This window comes from Podarcis gaigeae (genome assembly GCF_964106915.1).
Source record: "Podarcis gaigeae genome assembly, chromosome: 6".
NCBI classification, from domain to species: domain Eukaryota; kingdom Metazoa; phylum Chordata; class Lepidosauria; order Squamata; family Lacertidae; genus Podarcis; species Podarcis gaigeae.
Window position 1 is genome coordinate 67,917,413 of NC_139682.1, and position 21,608 is coordinate 67,939,020.

The window sequence follows — 21,608 nt, forward strand, 5'->3', positions numbered from 1 at the left end:
AGAAACTGCAACAAATTAAGCCCCAACATTTGATTTCCGTGTAGTTTTTAGGGTGTGATCCTCTACAACAGACATGCTGCTGTGAAGTGTGACTTCAGTAACAGGGAGCTACCTTCACCACCACCACCCCTTTTTAGGATGGGATGCTGAAGCAGGTAGACAGGGGGAATGAGAGGGTCATGGACAGTGGCTCTGCCTTTCTCGGCACTCATTAGGGTACCCTATATCATGTGGTGTCAGCAGTGTTAGAAACTCAGATATATAAGCCAGGCACCAAATGTCTCCTTAAACCAGGGTTACAGTCTCCAAAACAGAATGCCTAGTTGCCATTTGGGGCCAGACAGCTCAAAAGTCATATTTTTTCAATACATAATTTTTTGATTCCTGAAATTCATTCTGATTGTGCAGATAAAATATAACTGATAGAATTCTACAGGATGTGTTGCTAGTGTGTGAAAATAGTCCTGATCCAAGGATCTCCAGGCATGTACCTGCAGACGGTGGAAACGTCAGGCACCATCTTAGTACCCGGGCGTCTTCACTTGGTGACAAGTGGCTAATAGCCAGGCGCAAAGTGAGCCTGGCACCTGGAGAATTTTGAACGCTGGGTGTCAGGCCTTTCAGGCTGCACAAGTGAAACAAGTACTTTTGCCAGGCTGTTTTAGGCAGTCAGTTGGCATTGGCGGGGAAAGGGATAAGGAGGTGAATAGGCATTTGGACCTACTGGCAGGGATGGCCTATCAGGGAGATAATGGATCAGGCTAAAGGGCTGTGTAGTTCACAATCTGGTCCTGCGTGAGCCTCTCAAGGAAGGCCAAGACCATCCTGTATGGGGCAGCTGCATATTCCTGCCTTGCAGGGTGTTGGACTAGATCAGGGGTCTGCAACCTTTAAGACAAAAAGAGCCACTTGGACCCGTTTCCAAAAAAACAACAACAACAACTGGGAGCCGCAAAAACATTGCAACATTTAAAACAAATATAACACTGTATATATTGTTTCTTGCCTTAATGCTGTATATACAGGATCGTGCAGTCAGCTGTCAATCTCAAGAAAAAAGGACAAATAGCTAATTAAAATATTTAATTTACAACCAGTAAATTAAATACCACTTCAAAACAGTGACCAGTGTATATGGCCCCTTTCAATGCAGCCTGCTTACAAAGGCGGGAAAGACCAGCAATAAGCTGTTGCATAACGTTCCCCAAGGAAAGTGTTAGCTATTCACCAAACTTCCCCCTGCTTAGTTTAAAAAGGGGCTTCAGGCAACTAACTCCCACGTGGAATTTCCTATAGTAAGATGGCGGCCGCCTCAGAAGACCACATGGGCAGATAAGATGGCTGCTGGGACGATCCGGTTACCCAGCAACAGCACAGCTGTTTCCGACGCTTTTGAAAGCAGCCGGCAAAGCAAGCGTTGGAGCGCCGAAGCCACCTAACCCCCACAACTAGAATGCTGCGCATGTGACCAAATGGCGAGGACTTACTTTGCTAGAGACAAGCCCCGACACTACCACAAGCCTCCCTCTCTTCGCACCGCCCAGCCTCCCAAGAAAAAAAACCCACCTCAAACAGTCACAAAGCACAAATTCCACGCGACCGCAACTTGCTATGCCCAATAATCAATGCCCCAAAATGCCATAGAAAATTAATCAGGGCCCCAGTGTACCATAAATCATAATCAGTGGCTGATGTAAATAATAATTAATAATGAGGCATTCGTCATTATAAAAATACCTTTTTATTATTCATTTGTTTGACCCCTCAGAATTACTCCTCCTCATAGAAATAAAATTAACAAGTTACCTTTTTTTGAGTGTGTGTTCTTCACTCCCCTTCAAAACAGTGACCAGTGTATACGGCCCCTTTCAATGCAGCCTGCTTTCCCCAAGGAAAGAACAATTCACCAAACTTCCCCCTGCTTAAGTTTAAAAAGGGGCTTCAGGCAACTAACTCCTCCGCCTCCTCCCCTCGCCTCCTCCCCTCGCCTCGCCTCCTCCCCTCCCCTCCACTCCTCCCCTCCACTCCTCGCCTCCTCCCCACGCCTCCTCCCCTCGCCTCCTCCCCTCGCCTCCGCCGCTCGCCTCCGCTCCTCGCCTCCTCCCCTCGCCTCCTCCCCTCGCCTCCGCTCCTCGCCTCCTCCCATCGCCTCCTCCCCGGAGCCGCAGCAAAGGCTTTAAAGAGCCACATGCGGCTCTGGAGCCGCAGGTTGCCGACCCCCGGACTAGATAATCCTCAGGGTCCCTTCCAGCTCTACATTTCTATGATTCTATGTGTAGTCCTCATTTAAAGTCATCCAAATTGGTGGCCACCAGAACTGATGGTGCATCATGGGCTGGTTAGCAGAAGCTGTATCCAGGCTATTGTTCCATGTAGTTCTCTTTTTGATTTGACTTAGGTGTGTGGGGTGAGGGGAGTATTAATATAAACACACCCTGGATTTGACCTGGGGTTTGTCTTCTCTATTTCAGCCCGAGATCACCAGCATGTAAAACATGAGCTGTTTCATGAGGCCAGGGCTTATCTGACTATTCCTGTGTTTCTGGTTTCTGTGTACGAGAGGAAGGAGAGAAATGCCCATGATATGTCTGATTGCTGTCTGCTGCTGCAACTGAATAGTTAGGAAATTGTGCTTTGGAATTTGCAGTGGTTTCAAGTCCCAAGAGCTCGCCTCCTTTTTGCCACTGACATGACTCTTCCCCAAGGTATGCAAAAGGTGAGCAGGCCCCTTCTTCTCAATGGTAAGGCCCCAGCCCCATATCTGTGCAATGAACCACTGGAGGAAGGTGCTGTCACTGTGAGCTTGTGGTTCCCCTTATTGAATACCCATGTCCCTTCACCTGTCTGCTTGGTGGGGGGGAAATGTATTTTCCTCCCCGGGAAGGTCTTTGAACCCTAGATGGTTGTGTGAGTTCTCTGCAGATGTGAGTGCTGTGTTGTGTGAGTGCTCCTTTGCGTGTTGTACTTAAAAGCAGCATGGGGGATTCAAATTTTCTGTAGTGGTGATGCCTGGAGACTGGTACTAGCTGAATTGTTGCTGGCTTGCTGATGAACTACGTGTGCTGTGGTGTCATCTTATGTGCAATGGGTGAGCTATAAAAGAGGGATAGGTAGGTATGGGGTCATGTTCCCTTCCTTTTGAGGTTTTCAGCCCCCTCCATGTGTAGAACAGTATGTAAGTGTCAGCATAGTTCCTGATTGGTGGGTGCTGGCAGAATTTACACAAGGATTTTCATGTCATTGTAGTTTTTTTCTAGCTATATTTTTCTTTGAGGCTGAGCATGCATTGGATATGGCGGCCATTCTGCTCCCATCCAGGAACAATGTGAGTATAGAACAAGATGCAGCTCAGACTCAGTGGGTAGCATGCTGACTGACGGCTTGTTAATGTACCAAGGATAATAGAGATCTCTTTTCCCCATCTTTGTATAGTCTTTCCTGCCCACCCCTGAACTCCACACACATCAGTATTCTTCGCAGGCAACAGGTTGCAACAAGTGATGCGTCTAAATTCTCTTCAGTGCTGAAAAACAAGTCTTCCTTTCGGGTGTTTCAAATGGCTTTGTTTTTAGATTCTGTGCTTAAGGCACCATTAAGATTTAGAATCTGAGGTTTTCATGAAATCTGTTTCTCAAGGAAGTGGCACCATTTTCTGACTAACTTGGATTTAGCAAGAGTCATTCATGCCTTTGTAATAGCAAGACCAATGGTTGTATTGCCTGTAAAGAGCGTTTGGAAGCTCCAGCTCAGGCAGAATGTGGAAAAAGCAGCAGACAACCAGGCAGGAGCAAAGTGGATGCAATCTCCCCCAGGAGTCAGTTCTGTTTGCTTGTTCTCACTATGCCAGTTTGGCTTAGTGTTAAGGGCAACCCGAGATCTAAGGATACAGAAGCTACCCTCTGTACCTGGAACTGACCGCATATTTTCACTGGATAAAGTGGTCCAGCATTTTAACTTGAAATTATGGTTGTCAAGTTGTGTGGCTTTATATACAGCTAATGTCTCTTTAGGGCACGAAACTAGGTGCTACATCAAATCCAACTTTATGCATTTAAATCCCATCCTTCTAGGAGATCGAGGTGCCACACATGGTTATCCCCCTCCTCATTTAATCCGCACAACAACCCTGTGAGGTAGCTTAGGCTTAGAAGCAGTGACTTGCCCAAGGTCACACCTAGAGTGTTTATTGGCAGAGTGGGAATTTTCATCTCAGATCGCAGTCTTCTTGCTATAATTGTAGACCTTCTTTTTCTGGAACGAATAATGAATGAAAAATAGGTTGCCTGCCCTTCCTACTGCTTTGATTTTACAGAGCTATGAGAATAACATTTTGCAGTTTTATAAACACTTGGGGCAGATGTTTCCAAAGTGCAGTCTATGGACCCTCAATGGTCCACGAGCTTAATAAAAGTGATGGGGTGGGAATAAGGAGTGCTGTGCCTTCCTCAGAGACGAATGAAACCACAGCTGAAGGCTAGATGTGGGAAAGTCATGAACAGGAAAACAGCACTGCCTGGCGCTTGAAAGGAGTGGAGGATCAAGACATGGAAATGAAGGAAGCAACAAGAAAGAGCAGAAGAAACTAAGAGAGTGCATGGACAACACATTGCAATTCCTAAACTACAGGCAGCAAAGCCATTAAATGACTTTCAGCCATTTTCAAGTGGTCCAGAGTGAACCACCTCAGGGAATTCAAAATGCCCCTCAGTTATCTTTACAAGAGCAATGTGGGGAACCCTCCAGTTGGTAGAGCGTGGGACTCTTAATCTCAGGGTTGTGGGTTTGAGCCCAGCATTGGGCAAAAGATTCCTATATTTGCAGGGGGTTGAACTAGATGATCCCTGTGGTCGCTTCCAACTCTACAGTTCTATAACTCCCACCCTCCATAATCATTGGCCATGTTAACCGGGACTCATGGGAATTGGAGCCAAGTTCTTTGCAGCTGCTTTGCAACAATCTTGTAAGGTGGGTCAGCATTATTGTCCTCAAATAGCAGGTGGGGGATATAAAGATAGAAAGCACCAGATATTGAATGAAGATATTGCAGCACCAGAGTTTTGGTCCACCTAGGCTTCTGTGACTGGCAGCAGCTGCCCAGAGCCTCCTATGAAGGTTTCCAATCACCTGTTACCTGTTCTTTTTTGCTTTGCTTTTTAAAATGGATATGTTGGAGCTTGAACCAGGCGCCTTTTTTTGCAGGAAGAGCATTTGCTCTCCTGCTGAACTATGGATCAGCAGGACAGTAGCTTGCCCTGAGGCTGTCTAATGAGATCATGGCTGATGAGGGATTTCCACCACACTGCCCAACCTGTCATTGCTCGCTCTCTCTCAAAAAAAGTGGAATGAATATTAAAAATTTGCACAGTGTTATTGTTGGTGCCCTTCAAAAATGTTGCATGAAGGCAAGTTGTCATTTAGGAAATACGGGTTTGTTTTCGTTAATTATCAAGTCAATTTGCTGTAATGGTGACTGATTGAATGCCTCTAAAAATAATGAGAGGCTTGAAGTCAGTCACAAAACGGGCTTATAAAATCAAACGTATTACAAAGAAATAGATAATAAGCTTAACAACGGTGCTCATACATGCCTACTGATACATTGTGGTGTCTTTTTATGCGTAACTAGAACAGACAGGGTTTTTCTCTCCCGCCCCCCTCCCCATCTAAAGAGGCTCCCACACAGCAAATTGAAAGGAATTGAATTTAATCTGCCTGAGAATAATGACGTGGAGTCAGCCCTGCTGGGAATTGCACTGGAAGTTGTAGTATTCCACAGCACATGCCTAAGCCAGAAATTGCCTCCTCATCTCCCCGATTTTTTTACACAGTCTTACTCTTTGTTAGTCCTGAATAATGTATCTAATCAGAAGTCTATGTGATGGTTTCTGCAGAAGTTTAGTTTTATTTAGAATAAGAGCAGAGCAGCCGTATCTGCCACACTTCATGGTTTCCTTGAGAAATAAATACCTGTATACCATTGTTAGCCTTGACTAAACCAGAGAGTCAAAAATAGTATGTGGTGCTGTCCTGCAAATTGTACTACTTTAAAACACAGGCGAGCAATATCATGTTTGAATACTACCCCGCAAATAGAGTGTTAGTGTGTCAGTCAGTTAGTTTTCCCCACAGCCTACATTCTTAAATAGTACAGTCGAAACCACAGAGCCAGGGACCACATTCTCGTGAAGAATCTTCTGTGGGCACCAGAAGTGAGCAGAGCCAGAGACAGTTCTCGTATTTGTACAGTAGACTGAAGGCCAGCCATGAAAAGGTCACATGTTTCTATTATTATTATTATTATTATTATTATTATTATTATTATTATGCCATTCACTGGTAGATCTCACAACGTAAAATCACAATATAAAAAACACAGAATACATAGTAAAAAGAGAACAAAACATGGTTGAAGAGGAATGTATTTGCCTGGTGCCCAAAGGTGTATAATGATGGTGCCAGCTGAACCTCCCTGGAAGAGCATTCCACAGAGAGGAAACCGCTGCAGAAAAGAAATGTTCTCATGTTGCCACCCTCTGGTCCTTGTGGAGGAGGCACACGAAGAAGAGCCTCAGACGATGATCTCAGGGTCCGAGTAGATTTATAGGGAGAGAAGCAGTCCTCAAGGTATTGTGGTCCTGAACCTCTTCTGCTTCTGCTTCTTCCACCTATCTATCTCTCCCATATCCTGGCAACCAAAAGGCATTATTACAATTGAAGCACAAATTCCAGCCAGGCCAAAGCAACCAAGGAGGGTGCAGAGCAAGGGCCATGAAGACTGTGGCCTGGGGACAGAGGGTGTGGCTTGGCAAAGGTGTCATGGCTTAGGGAAAGTCCTAATTGTTGTAAGCTGCACTGAGTACTGAATGCGTACTAGAGGGGCATAAAATGCATTTTAAATAAACAAATAAAAAGGTAAACAAACAACCAAGCAAATAAGCCACACACTGGCAGAACTTGGGTAGGTTAGAGCATTGGCACAACAATGCCTGTTATAGATTAGTACTGAATCCTGACCCTCCGGCAAGTTCTAGACCATCTGAAGACTGGGTGGTAGAGCCACAAAATATGATGAGTATTAACTATAGGATGAAGGTGATTCAGACGATATAGGATGTTATTGCTAGTGATCAGTTAGTAATAATAATAAGGAAGTGCCAATTTCCTAAGACTGTAACAACATTGAAGCAAATTTTCAGTGTGTTGTTTGTGACATCCATTTCTCCTGTTTCATATGCAGGTTTTTTAACTTTTCTTTTTGTTCTTCTCAAAGATGGATGTTCTGTTTATGATAGTATGATCTCACAACTGGACACTCCTTAGGAATTATTTGCATATGCAAATGTCTGCTCTTCCTCTAGTGTTTTGTAGTATGTTCTCTGCTTTTTGTTCTTTTTCAAGTTAAATAAGAATCATGTTTGAAGGGTGGGGGAACTAGTGGATTCACACTTAACAAAAACAATACAGTTTGTGTTTTGGATTCCACCCCCCCTCTTTATTTCTTCCCAGCTAGGCTATCTGCATGCTACTCTATGGCAACTCCCCCCCCCCCCAACTGTGAAATCCCAGCAGCTGCGTCTTTTTGTTTTAAATATTTCTAGGGCGTGTATCACCATAGCATGTGAGTCTCTAGAGGAATGGTGATCTTTTAATTAAGATGTGGTGCTGGGAATCAGTAACTGTAGATTATGCTTGTCACGCTACTTCTGATTTTCTGTGTCATCATGTTTAAGTCACAGGATTTCTAACCCTCAGGAGTTTCTCTGCTGATGAACTTTGAAGATTCCAGTCAGTCTCTTTGGACCTGACTACGCTGAGCTTCATAGCAGATGCTTTGCTAACAACTGCCAAGCCTGGATCTATGGAAATATTTTTTTTCCAGGGAGCAATATCCCATGATGGCAAATCCAGAGCATGCTGACTGAGAGGCAAATAATTATTTGAACACAGATTTATTCCATTCAAGAAAGTGGAATATTCCTCTCCCCCCCTCCACCACCTATATGCAGTTCATCATTTTATCAGCAAATAAAATGTTGGTTTTTGAGGCAAACTGCTCCCCTCCCCCCCGTTTTGAACTAGGAAATGGCCTTTGGCCATTCAGTCTTACTGCAGGCCTTTTCTGTTTTCTCAAGTATGTTCTACTTAGTGTGCAGTAGCTGAAGTAATAACAGTAAATTTAATGCTAGGACTATATATCAATTTGTTCTCTTGCGCTTCTGAAAGGTTGGTGTTTCTAGGATCCTTAATATCATTTTTAGATTGTGGTTGCTGCCTACTAATATCTAGGAAGTTTCTGCTCCTCATTTACAAAACCGTCTGAAAAACAAAATGATGTAAAAATTCTTCACCATCCTATAACTGATTTTGATGGGAGCTGCAGCTTCATGCTGCTTAGAATAGAAGTTAACCAGATTGCCAAGGAGTGGGCATTTTAGGCACCAATAGCACAACACATATAATTAATTATATTGCCATAAAAAACTGCAGGTGACCATAGGAATTGACCAAGGGTGCCTTTTAGTAGATATTATAAAATCTTAGATACATACATTACATACATTACATGACCTCATTTGATTTAATGGCATATAGTCACATTATGGATCACGCAAGTCAAACTTATTGTAAAGGAAAAGGAAGATCCTTGTTTGGAACAATGCAAGCAAAAGAACGTGCACACAGAAAGAGTTAAGTTGACCCCATTTGAAAATATAACTTGAGTCAGCACTTTGTAAATGCTTTGTTTTGCAATAATGACCCCCAACAATAGTGATACTGCTGTCATTGGTTTAATGAACACCGTAGAGAGCTTTATTAGATAATCTCACATTTTATACACTTCAGCTCCTATGAGTACTTGCATTTTCAGCTCAGTTCAGTTGAGCAACATGCAAATGAATGTGCTGTGTTTTGGGAATTTGAAACCTAGGCTTCTAACATGGGGAGCAGTGAGTATCAATTGTAGGAATTCTGACTGTAGTTTAGTTCCACTGCGCTGGCAAGAGTAGTCTTCAATTCCAGGAAATCCACCATTTAGTTGGTATGTTTGTGCTTGATCCAGGTATACCATAATTGTATCAGTTTAGGGCGAATATAGAGCTATGATAATGACAAAGTGGTGTAAGAATACAATTTGCCTACTAAATAGTATTCTTGAGGGCCATTTGAATGGGTCAGGATGCACATTGTTATCAGAAAGCTCTTTTCTTTGGTTAATGCTTTTTGAGTGTTAGTAACTCTGTGTTGCCTTCTAATCTTAGAATCTATGTGCACACGTGCTTAGTTAGCCATTGCAGTGGTAGCTACAGACTTCAAATTTTTAGGATTTAGCAACCCGTTCTAGAGGATAATTTTTGTTTGTTTGTTTCAATATTTACATAAAAATGGTCATTGTGATTCTTGTATTAAGATAAAGTGGCAGTAGTGACTTCAGGAAAACTAGAAATTATCACTACAGTCATACCTTGTGTTGCGTTAGGTTCATGTTGCGTCTTTTCGGTTTGCAAATGCGACAAACCCGGAAGTGTAAACCTCCGGATTTCGCCGTGCATGCACAGAAGCGCTCTATCGCACTCCGTGCTTGCACAGAAGCAGCTCTCTAGTTGCGGACTTTTTGGGGTGCGAACGTCACCCCAGAACAGATTGTGTTCTTATGCAAGCAGACTAGCTAGTCCCTTTACACCTTAGACCTCTTGTGTGCCTTTATGTAACCTGATGGAGCAGTATCTTCACTGGTTTTGAGAACATTCCTCCTAGATGACTACCACAGACCCCAGGATTTCCATATCATGACATATCAAGTTGCATACTATCATGTTGGATGGCCATTGTCATGGATGTTTTAGCTGTGATTCCTGCATTGCAGGGGTTGGACTAGATGACCCTTGGGGTCCCTTCCATCTCTACAATTCTGTGATTCTATGTGAATTCATCCTAGGGCTCACAAGGGCAGCAAACTGCTATTCTACCTGTCAGCAGCAGTTCCCTCTCAAGTGTATATGTTTGTTTATCTAAATCACGCCCAAAGAATTCTAGGCAGCTTCCAAAAATGTAAAACCACAAAACAACAGTGTATCTAGCGTAAGTGGTGACTGAAGTACCTTTAGGAATTTCTGCCCCGAGTCCAGCTTCCTTCCCCTCCTTCCTTTACTCAGCGAGTTAAGTGGTGTGCTAGGCAACATGAAGCTACCATTTTAGATTTTACCCCATTTCTGGGAATGTGTAGAGCACTCGAAAGGGGATGCAGATGTCTCCGTTAACATGGCTTTAGACTAAGTATATCCCAACTTTGTTGGGGTTTTTTTTAGGGCCCAACAGTCTTCAGAATATACTGAAGTCTTAATATGCTATATAAGCTGTGAGCTGTTTGGTCTTCTGTCGGCAGATTATTTATCATCCACATTCAATGTCCCACGAAATCTACCCGAGTTTAAGCGAAAGAAAGGAGAAGAATGCTCATTCATGATTCAAAAAGGTTTTGCTGCCAATGTGGTTTGTAAAGCCTGGCAACAAAGGCACCCCTTCCCCCCTTTTTTGTTAGTTTATGAACTCAGCAGTGGCTTTTTGAGTCTTGCTTAGAGAGAGACTTTTTTGTTGCTGTTATTTTTTTTCTTATTTCCCATTTCTTTGTCAGCTTTGTGGTTGGTCAGACTTTAAAGCCAACAGGGACTACATGAGAATTCAAAAACAAAAGCAGTTATTAAGTAATTATACTTGACAAACGTTAAAAAAACACACAACAACCCTGAAATGTGTGGGTTTTGTTTTCGTTCTGCTACAAGCTTCTGTTAAGAGAAAGCAACGCAGCAGGAAATTCTGTTGACACAAAGGGTGGCATTCAATGTAGTGCTAAGTGGGGAAGTGCGTGCAGAATACAGTCTACTTGTGCAATGAAGCTTCCTTCCTTCTCCTCCTGCTGCATGCCCCCTAAACCTCCTTTGGGGGTTCCCCTAAGTCTCCAGAGCAGATTTAGGGGAGGCATGTAGGGCAGAGGCAGGTGAGGTCCTGTTGCTTGAGCAAACTTTATTCTGTGTGCACAACTTAGTTGTTTATGACAAACATACAAAACCTCCCTTTGTTTGTACTGTGTGCTTCCTTGTTTCAGTTGTTCTGATGTTGTTCTGAACTCAGAAGCTTTTCCTTCCTGAAGGCTCTTGCAAAGGATTGAAATGAACAGAAGCTCTCAGAGACCCACTGAGAAATGCGCCCAAACTTACTTTCTGAGATGCTAAATCGGAGAATGCAGTTCTGCATACTTCCGTATTATTGAATTCAGTAAGGGCTTTAAATGTCTGTAGCCATGTGTTGAATTTTGGCCTGTCTTGTGATTCCTTGGTTACCCTCACTGGCCATGATCCAGACAGCCCATTTATGCATGTGCAAGGTGATGTTCCATCCCAGAAAAAATGCAAGAAATCCTAAATGAGCACATGTGTGGTTCTCTGGATTGCAGCCACTTGGCAGACATCATATGACTTGGCAGGATGAGCATATTTAAAATATTGTGTGTTTTTAGATCCGCTCTTACATATGCATTTATATCACTGTGGAAGGCGCACGACTCTGGTCATAAGAGCTACAGAGCCTTATTTATTTATTTATTTATACATACATACATACATACATACATACATACATACATACTTTCCACTTAAGAAATCTACAAAAGCAGGTTATAATTTAAAAGAAACAATAATACATAGTAAATACAACTTTTAAAAAGAGAACCAGCAGAAGGAAACTAGCAACAGGACAAATACTTTGAAACTAGCATTCTGGTGCCTTCAATGTTACAGCCTGGCTGCCATATTTTGAACAAGCTGGGGTTTCTGAACCCTTTTCAAAGGTAGCACCCCATATAACACATTGCAATAACCAAGCCTAAATATTGCCAAGTATGGAAAACTTTGGCTTCGTAGTCTGGGTTTTTTTGGTAGATCACTGTTTCATAGTCATTGAGTCCTTGCAGATGCCCCTGATTATTTCATTCTTTTAGCAGTTACACCTTGCTCCACGAACCAGTAAGCCTCTGATTTAATCTCATGTAAGTTAATGGATCTAAATAATATTAAATATTAATTCATTTTTTATTGGCTTCATGGAGAACCAAGCTGATACTGCATAAGTGTAGCCCAGCCATGCAAATAAGTCCATAAGAGTTACTAGCCTGCAGACCACCCCCCCCCCCCATAATGCTGGGGCTTGGCAGAGAAAGCAACAGCAGTTACAAATCTGTACCACCAGCCCACTGTATTCCAGCATGGGTTTAGATGAAGGGGGTTCCCTTCTCCTGCAACCCACATGTTTTCTATGCTGAGCACAGAAGAGTAATGGAGCGCGATGTTCTTTCTCCTCCAGCCCTCTCTACTCTTCTGCATGCAGTTCCTGTATGATAAAAATAAATTTTGATGTCCTTTGGTGGAGTATGAATGGGATCCTCATAGGACTGTAATACGTGGCAAGAGTGGGATTTAGTATATAGTATAGAGCCAACACAGGAGGCATCTTTCCTGGGCCTTCTTGGGGCTTTTATCACCCAAGATGGTTACTCTGAAATCCGAACCAGGGCAGCCAGTTACTGTTCACCAAGCTATCCTTTTATGGATAGCTTGGTTGGTTAGAGCATGGTGCTGATAATGTCAAGGTTGCATATCCAGTCCCCATATGGGACAATTGCAAGGGTTTGCACTAGATCAGGCACCCCCAAACTCAGCCCTCCAGTTGTTTTGGGACTACAACTCCCATTATCCTTAGCTAACAGAACCAGTTGTGAGGGATGATGGGAATGGTAGTCCCAAAACATATGGAGGGCCGAGTTTGGGGATGCCTGGACTAGATGGTCCTCAGGGTCCTTTCCAACTCTCCGATTCTATGGTTCTAAAAGAACCAAAAGGGGGGGAAAGAAATTTATTTGCATAAACTGTGTGTGCATGCTAATTAGATCAAAATACAATGCACATGACCAGAAAAGGGAAGACTGTGTCCAGATGCTAATTGTTATTGGTGGGTAACTGAGAGGCCCCTGCTCTCCTTTCTTATGGCTCTGTTTTTAAACCAGCCTTGAACCAGAACCAGACAGCCCATCAGATAGACAGAGGATTCCCCTCTGGAAGCTAGGACACATGACCACTCATCAGAGCTGAAAATTTAAAAGCTGCACTTTTCATATTTTGTCTAGTGGAAAGATAGATACTGAAAACACTACATTTTGCCTTCCTTTGCCTGTAGTTTGTTTTGTTGTGATTGGTAATGTAATAACCCTTTTCCACGAGCATCTCATTTGTTTCACAAATAGAACTGAAACGCTGCCCAACATGTACCATTGCAACTTGTGTCATCATGTTTCATGGTTTCCAAAGACTCTCAGAAAGACAACTGTAAACATTCTATTTTTTCTTGGGGGTGGGGAATGTGATATTTGCAAATGCTCTTTTCTGAGAGCAAAAAGATAAAAGAAGAAGCAGGCACTGTTTCATTCTTGGAAGAGGTATGCATTTATCCTCCAATAGAGCTCATGCTATCTCCAGTAACTTGCATTATGTCCTTTGGAATAATGTCAGATTTCTAGAAAAGAGGTACTCTTGTGATTTATGCTTTACCCAAAGGTTTCTCACTGTTAACAGTAAGCAAAATTGATGGTAGCCTGAAACAGCACAACCACTTTTATTTGTCTCTGCTGGGGGGGAAATCCAAAGGTGAAAGTTCTCCTCCTCACTACAGGTCCTATTGTTACTATTCACAGTTTAAATGGTTGAGGGCATAAGCTGTTATTATCGCCTTTGTACTTTGATTAATGTAGATTATTGATTTTCCGAGAACCAAGCCATTTAGTTACCTAAAGCAAAGAGGGATGGTAAATGGAACAAAGCATGCCATTTTGCTAAACCTCTGAGAACAATTTTAACTGATCATGAAGCTCATTTTAAGTCTACTGTGGGAAAGCAGTTTATCTTAGCCGCCTTTTCCTTCCTCGGTGGACGTGCTCTTATTAAATAAAAACGAGCTGTGCAGAAAAGTTTATCTGGAGCACAAAGTAATAATCCACCATCAGTGTCTTTTTATGGAGGTTTTCGGCAATTCAGAGAATGAGCTGGGGGGTTGGGAGTGAAAAAGCTGATTTATTTTATTGAACGAAGTGTAGGGTATGCAACATTTTAAAAAAGCATGCAAGAGAACATTATATGTTGAATGCTCACTATTTCTTTTTCTCATTAAGTTTTATTTCAGTTTTAACACATAGAAATAGAATTCACGTGTGTGTGTGTGTGTGTGTGTGTGTGTGTGTGAAATAAGTGACAGTATACACAAAATAAATATATAATCAATGGCAGCATATTCTGCCATGGAACAGGATCTTACTTGACAATGTTCAGCTGTTCTGGAAGTCATATCTGATTGTCCTGGACCAGGACCTGTTGGGCTACAACTCCCATCATCCCTAGCTAGCAGGACCAGTGATCAGGGAGGATAGGAATTGCAGTCCAAAAATAGCTGGAGACCCAACTTGATCAGTGTACCTTCGGTATCTAGTTTCCAAACAATTGGTTAAAAACATTAGAAACACCTGTTTTCTTTTGCTCTGCAGTCTAAAGATGATGTATGTGTCATTGGGTGTGTTCAGTGCACTTGACAGACACAATCTCAATAATAATAAACAGAGTGTTCAAAATATTAACGGCTGGTGACACATCTAGAAAGTGGTTTGGTGGCCAAAAGTATTGGCTGAGCATCTGAAGGGATTTGAAATTGTGCAGTTACTAGGACTGGCAGTTAGGCATTTGGGCTTCTTAATTTCTGTTGTGAAGCAACACATCTGTTTACCAGGAGTTATCTCCTGCATGTGAATATATTTCAGTCCTCTTTCACTGCACCTGTTGCCGGGAAGTATTTATTCCAAGCGCTTTCCTAAAGCACAGGGAGTTGTTGCTTGACATTTTATAGCTCCCCCTCCCCTCCCCAAAAGCTGTCTTTTCAAAATCATTTGTTCAGAGAGGACAAAATGGAGCAGAGCAGTTCATTTTACCCTAAGCACTGCTATTTGGCAGTATTCACATTTGCACGGCACAAAGCTGCAATATTGATTTTTTTTGCTCACAGGGCCTCCCACCAGTTCTTTTTTTTATTTTTATTATTGTCAGGGTTGCAAGATGGATTGAATTACACTTTGCTTCTAGAAATGCTTATTTTTGCCTTTATCGGTAAAGGGTGTGTGTGGAAAAAGAGACTAAAATATAAGGATCACAGTGCTCGCTGGAAGACCTTTTGTTTATAAGCAGTTCTTTTTTGCATATGTTAATGATGGTAATGACATGGCGAAGATTTTATAGAGGGATTGCTTCTGCTGCTGTACACACTGCATCATTCCACATAATTTGTCTTTTTCCAAAATGTGACACAGAAAAGGCAGGAAGACAGGGAAGGAGCTGCCTCTTGCTAGGAAATTGACCAGACCTGAACCTTACTATTTTCTATATTTGAACTACCCAGATATAGAACACAGACTGCAATGTAGGTTAAAGAGTAGAACTGTACCTACCCTTCCCGCTCCATCTTTTACACCCATGTTCACTGCATCCAAAACGCCTACGTTGCTGTATTCTGCGCCTGAGTAAACCAGTGAACTAATTGGTGTGTTTCCAAATTCGTTTCCAGCTTTTCATAAGCAAACTAGATCTACTTACTGTTTTTACTGGTGTGCCCTTTTTCCATTTTATCTATTTCAGCTTCTATGATTTTTATTTTCTATTAAGGCTTGGCACAGAACATTTGGAATGTATTGCACCAGGCAAAAACTATGTTGAGTGTTTTTTTGTGTTTTAAATTTTAAACCACCCGTGATCCTTGGATGAAGGGCAGTATAGAAATTTAATAAATAATAATGATATTTAAACTGAAGGTGGCTGGTTGCTAAAAATGGACAAAACTATAGTTAACTCTTTATCTATCATCTGTTTTATCTTGAATTAACCTTGGAATGTAGGAACAATATTGTTTTATACAACCTCTCCCAAACTATTGGGAAAGTATAGGAGAAATTTGGAAGACAGAACTAGCTAACCCCTGACTCACACTGTAATTCTGTCCTTCATGGATATGTAATTCAAAAATATACTTTCTGCTCTTAAAAAATATTAGTTTGTATTTTTTTATTTTTTGCCAGTGGCAAAGGCACTTGACTTGTTTTCTTTGAGAGATTCCAAAACTGCTGATTGAGTTTCACCAATTAGATGTGCTCAAGGGTAGCCAAAGAGGTTGCTTCCAGATGTTGTTGGGTGACAGTTCCCATCATCCCTGATCATTTTTAATGAAGCAGCTGGCTCAGGCTGATGGAAATCTGAGTTCAACAATAACTAAATTTAGCAGATTTCCTCCTTGATCTTGGAAGTCTGCTTCACAAAGACCAGGCTTCCTCAAACTTGACCCTCCAGATGTTTTAAGACTACAATTCCATCATCCCTGACCACTGGTCCTGTTGGCTAGAGATCATGGGAGTTGTAGACCACAAACATCTGGAGGGCTGAGTTTGAGGAAGCCTGATAAAGACACAAGTATATCCTTGATTCCCGGCAATTTTGTCAAAAAGCCTTCATGAAGCCGGGGCAGCATAGTGGCTGAAACCAATTATGAATCGAGACTCATACTTCTGCCATGAATTCACTAGGTAACCTTAAACAAGCTACCCTTCCTCAGCCTCCGTCTGCCCAACTGCAATATGTGGGATAATAATAGCTACCTTACTGGGTTATTGAAAAGATTTCAACTAGATAAGTCATGTGGGTTGCTTTGAACACTCAAAGGGAAAGGGAAAGGGGCCCCCTGACCATTAGGTCCAGTCATGACCGACTCTGGGGTTGTGGCGCTCATCTTGCTTTATTGGCCGAGGGAGCCGGCGTACAGCTTCCGGGTCATGTGGCCAGCATGACTAAGCCGCTTCTGGTGAACCAGAGCAGTGCACGGAAATGCCGTTATCTACTTGCACTTTGACATGCTTTCGAACTGCTAGGTTAGCAAGAGCAGGAACCGAGCGACGAGAGCTCTCCCTGTTGCAGGGATTCAAACTGCCGACCTTCTGATCGGCAAGACTTGGCTCTGTGGTTTAACTCACAGTGCCACCTGCGTCCTTGAACCCTCAAAGCACTGCACAAATACTAAGCATTTTCATCAGAGCACTTAACTAATAAAATCAGAGAAGACAATGACACCAGACTGATGCTGCAACAGATCAACAAATGACATAGAATCAAATGACTGTAGAGTTGGAAGGGACCCTGAGGATCATCTAGTCCAACCCCCTGCAATGCAGGAATATGCAGCCCTCCCATATGGGGATCGAACCTGCAACCTTGGCATCATCCGCACCACCCTCTAGCCAACTGAGCTATAGATGAATGACATCAAGAGGGGTTGGTCAGAGAGACAGGCTGCAAGATATTAGAGAACATCTAGATTCTATACAAGAACAAAAAAGCCGTCTATTGTACCTATGGGCCGTGCATATGCAAACTGGCAATATTATGTAGAGTGACGTCATCAGAAGGTGGTTGGATGATCTGGCCTGGATCCCCTTCAGCTGCCTCTGTTCCTGCAGTTTTCATTCAAGAGTTGAACCGATAACGACAGACCTTTGAGCAAAAACATGTGAACATTTGGTTTCTAAATTATGATGATGGTTACTTCTCCTAAACCACACCACCATCACGTACCCAGACATCAAATGCTGCACCACTGCATTCTGAATTTGGTTTGGCCTCTTTTCTCCCAGTTCTAGAAATACGCAGTTACACAGTTCCTGTTCGGATGCTGCCACTCTTTGGAGAAAATTTCTCCCCCCCCCCCCCCCAGTTTCTGATATATCTCATGAAAAGAATTTATGCAGCACAATAAATGGTGTGTGGGTTTTAATGTAGGATAGGATTCCAATCTAGGCTGAGCTACAAAGCACATTAAGTGGCTTTTTTTTGAGGTGGGGGTGGACCCAGAGCCTCTCAGTCGAATTCCCCTCACAGGGTTGTTGGCGAGGATTGTATAAGGAAGGGATTTCCATATCTTTTCGCGTATAAGAAAGTGCTACAGAAATGCATAATGTATACATCCGTAAAGAGCTATCCTCTTACTCTCAGCTTTTTTTTTGGCTCTGATGTGAACCTGCTGTGTACTGCGCTGAATGTATTTATCCATTGTACTGTCACACAGTGTTTAAAGCACGGCCTTCATGTGGGTATCTTAAAAGCCTTAGCTGAATAAATCTTGAGAGCAGCCCTGTGCATGTCTGCTCAGAAGTAGTGCTCAGAGGGGCTTCCTTCTGAGTAGATGTGCATTGGATTGGATTGTTGCTTCCTACCATGTGTGTGTGTATGTGTGTTTGTGTGTGTGAGAGAGAGAGAGAGAAAGAGAGAGAGAGGGAGAGGGAGAGGGTGGGGGAGATGACTCCTTCTATTTTAAGCTGAATCCACCTAGCCTACTACTGAGAGTCCTGACTGGCACAAGTATTTTGGAGTCCTATCACTGTCGAACCTTCCCATTTGGATTTAGTATGTGAGTCCAGCACCTTTCCTCATTTTTCACTTAGCTTGATGTGTGAACCAACCAAGTGTCAGAGGAGGGTGGAGCCCCTCACATTTGAAGGAGGCAGAACTGGTTATGCAGAGTCAAAATGTAGCTCTACAGGATAGGTATTGAAAGTTACATCAGGCAGCTAAATGAATGATCACAACTTATTTTGACCGGGGGGGGGGGGGGAGAGCCAGTGTGGTGTAGTGGTTAAGAGTGGTAGACTTGTAGTCTGGTGAACTGGGTTCGCGTCCCCGCTCCTCCACCTGCAGCTGCTGGGTGACCTTGGGCCAGTCACACTTCTTTGAAGTCTCTCAGCCCCACTCACCTCATAGAGTGTTTGTTGTGGGGGAGGAAGGGAAAGGAGAATGTTAGCCGCTTTGAGACTCCTTTGGGTAGTGATAAAGCGGGATATCAAATCCAAACTCTTCTTCTTGTTGTTGTCTTAATAAAATTGGCAATAATTTTCAGAGGAACACTATTATTTTCAAAGGGAAGAAATAGATGTGAAAGTGCACAATACAGGCACAAGGAATCCCAAGATGAAAAGAGCAGAAAGGGGGAGGAGGAAACTGGAGGAGGATTAAGACCCACACTGGTTTTAGGTTTCAGAGTTTATTAAGCCTGTTACTTTTTATTGTTTTTTTCACAGGTAGGTGCCCTGCCCCTCTGTTACTTAGAGTCAGGGGGTAAGGAAAGCTGTGTGAGGGCTTGCTATATAAACATTGCAGGCTGTTTTAAGTTCAATGGCTTGGGGGGGGGGGATGGACAGGGAAAATAAATAGGGACTTACTGCTCGGTGCACGACTTTAAAATAAAGTCAGTCCAATGGTTGACCCAGTCCCAGGGACAGAGAAAGCCAATCATAAACATCTGCTAAAAATAAGTAATTTAATTTAATTGTGGCAGCCGTAGAACACAAAGTACAGCTAGTTAAGCATGGTTCATGGCTGTAAGCACGGTTGTAAACCTGCTGTCCAGAATGTGACCCAGCCACTCAGCCGCCAATCTGCACTTTAATGTGAAAATTCCATTCATCGTCCTTGCAGAGTTTTGACTTGTGTAGGGTTGAGAAAGGCCCTGTTTTCTCTTGGCCATTTCTTGTAGACTCTGAAGTTTATAACTTAAAAAAATAATCATCATGAGCTCCGACCATGTGTTTATTTGTAGGGTAATGTGTTCTGAACATTTGTTACTTTTAAGCATGACATGGGAACGGTGTGAACAAGATGTTTATTTTCTCCATGCTATGTCCTCCATATCTAGTATGAAACATGCATTAATGCAGCCTACATTGGACAATAACAGTTTCCATGATAGTTACAATTAGAACAGTTTCCCCATGATTACGTGTGCTGTGGCCCTTAAGAGTTTAACCCCCACCCCCAAATATATAGCTTTGTAACTTAAGGTCTTTTTTTCTAATTTCTTTTTAGGTTTCAGTCGAGCAGCATTACCATTTGGTTTAGTAAGGAGAGAACTGTCCTGCGAGGGCTACTCCATCGACCTTCGGTGTCCAGGAAGTGATGTCATTATGATAGAGAGTGCTAATTATGGACGGACAGACGACAAGATTTGCGATGCTGACCCTTTCCAGATGGAAAACACAGAATGTTTCCTCCCTGATGCCTACAAGATTATGACACAAAGGTAAGAGCAGTACAGAAAAGGAATTCATATAAGAAAGTTGCAATACAATTTGTTCCCTTTAGCACCCCCCGCAAAACCCCCCAAAAATCCTGGGAAAAAATATTCAAATACCCCAGTCATTTTAATCTAGAAAAGCTAAGGAAATAAAGCCACTAGCAAGTGTTTGAGAATCTTCTGGTTTAAGTTTTTTCTCTATATATATATAAAAAAGCAGGAAGGTGACTGCAAGGAGACAGAAACATTTTAATGTGTTTGAAATGTTGCTATATCCTTGTCTTCTGGGAGGTCAGAATCTCACTCAGAAGTTTTCTGAGAACCTGCTTAAGAAGTTTCTAAATATTCATGCTAATTAAACAGCACATGTCTATGCAGATTTACTCAGAAGGAAGTGCCATAGAATTTCAGGTAAGTGAGAACAGGATTGCAATCTTAATGCAATAAATAAATTAATAACCAGCCCACCTACACAATAGGTGAAAAAGAAACCTGATTATACTTTGAACTTATTGGCGGGGGGAGTAGCCACTCTTATAACCTCTGTTGAAAGTGATAAACCTTTATCAAAATTTACAGTGCTTGAAATGGGCTGGGATGGCATCTGACAGACCAAAAGCCACCCCACTTTTTTTCTCCCTCCCAACATGGGGAACAGATTAGAAACATGTTTTAACATTTATTTACTTATTTTGGTAAATTGACCAAAGAGTGGTCAGTTTCTGTAACCGCTATGGAAATATTTCTTAAAACTCTGTCCATCCATTTGCTTCAATGCAAATTTCAGTATGTTAAATCTTTTATTGTTTCCCACCACCGCACGCACACACAAAAATCCACATAGGTCTTTAAAAAAAGGAGTTGAAAACAGTATTGCATTTGAATAATTTACCCTTCATTTTAAATTTCTGGAAATCAACCAGTCATTAAACTGATGACGTGTGTTAAGTTTTTGGTCATTCTGATCATTTCTAAGCTTTCCCACAAAGGGTATAAAGTCCACTGCAATCAAAAAGCTGGAAATGATTTAGAAAAATGAGTTCACTGAGAAACTCCTGCTTCGGATTAGTTTATGTGGTCAACTTCTTTCAGTAAGTTCTAGTATTATGAGAGACGAGGGGGAAAAAACTTTTCTCTACTCACTGTCTCCACACTTTGCATAGTTTTATAAACTTCTATCATGTCTGCTCTTTTAACTAAAAAGCCACCAAACCTCCCGATATTGTGAGGGCTTGTGCATCTGTAGGCTATTCACAAAATCAGTTCACTTGCACAGAAAGACGTCTTTAAATATTATCCAGCCAGATACAAAGGGTATATTTAAAAACACTTCCATAAGAAATGAAATAATCTGCATAATGTCCATTGGTGTACTGATTCTAGTTCACTAGGTGTACCCAGCTAGTAAATGATGA

The 21,608-nt window shown here is 42.3% G+C and overlaps 1 protein-coding gene across 27 annotated transcripts in view; it reads left to right on the forward strand.

The window, feature by feature from the left end:
• ADGRL2 (adhesion G protein-coupled receptor L2) overlaps positions 1-21,608 on the forward strand; it is a 353,211-nt gene that overhangs the window by 247,304 nt on the left and 84,299 nt on the right. For all 27 annotated transcript variants that reach the window (XM_083743180.1, XM_083743186.1, XM_083743193.1 and 24 more), the window contains one exon: positions 19,986-20,199. In XM_083743180.1, coding sequence (XP_083599306.1) covers positions 19,986-20,199 — 214 coding nt within the window. The remainder of the gene's footprint in view (positions 1-19,985; positions 20,200-21,608) is intronic.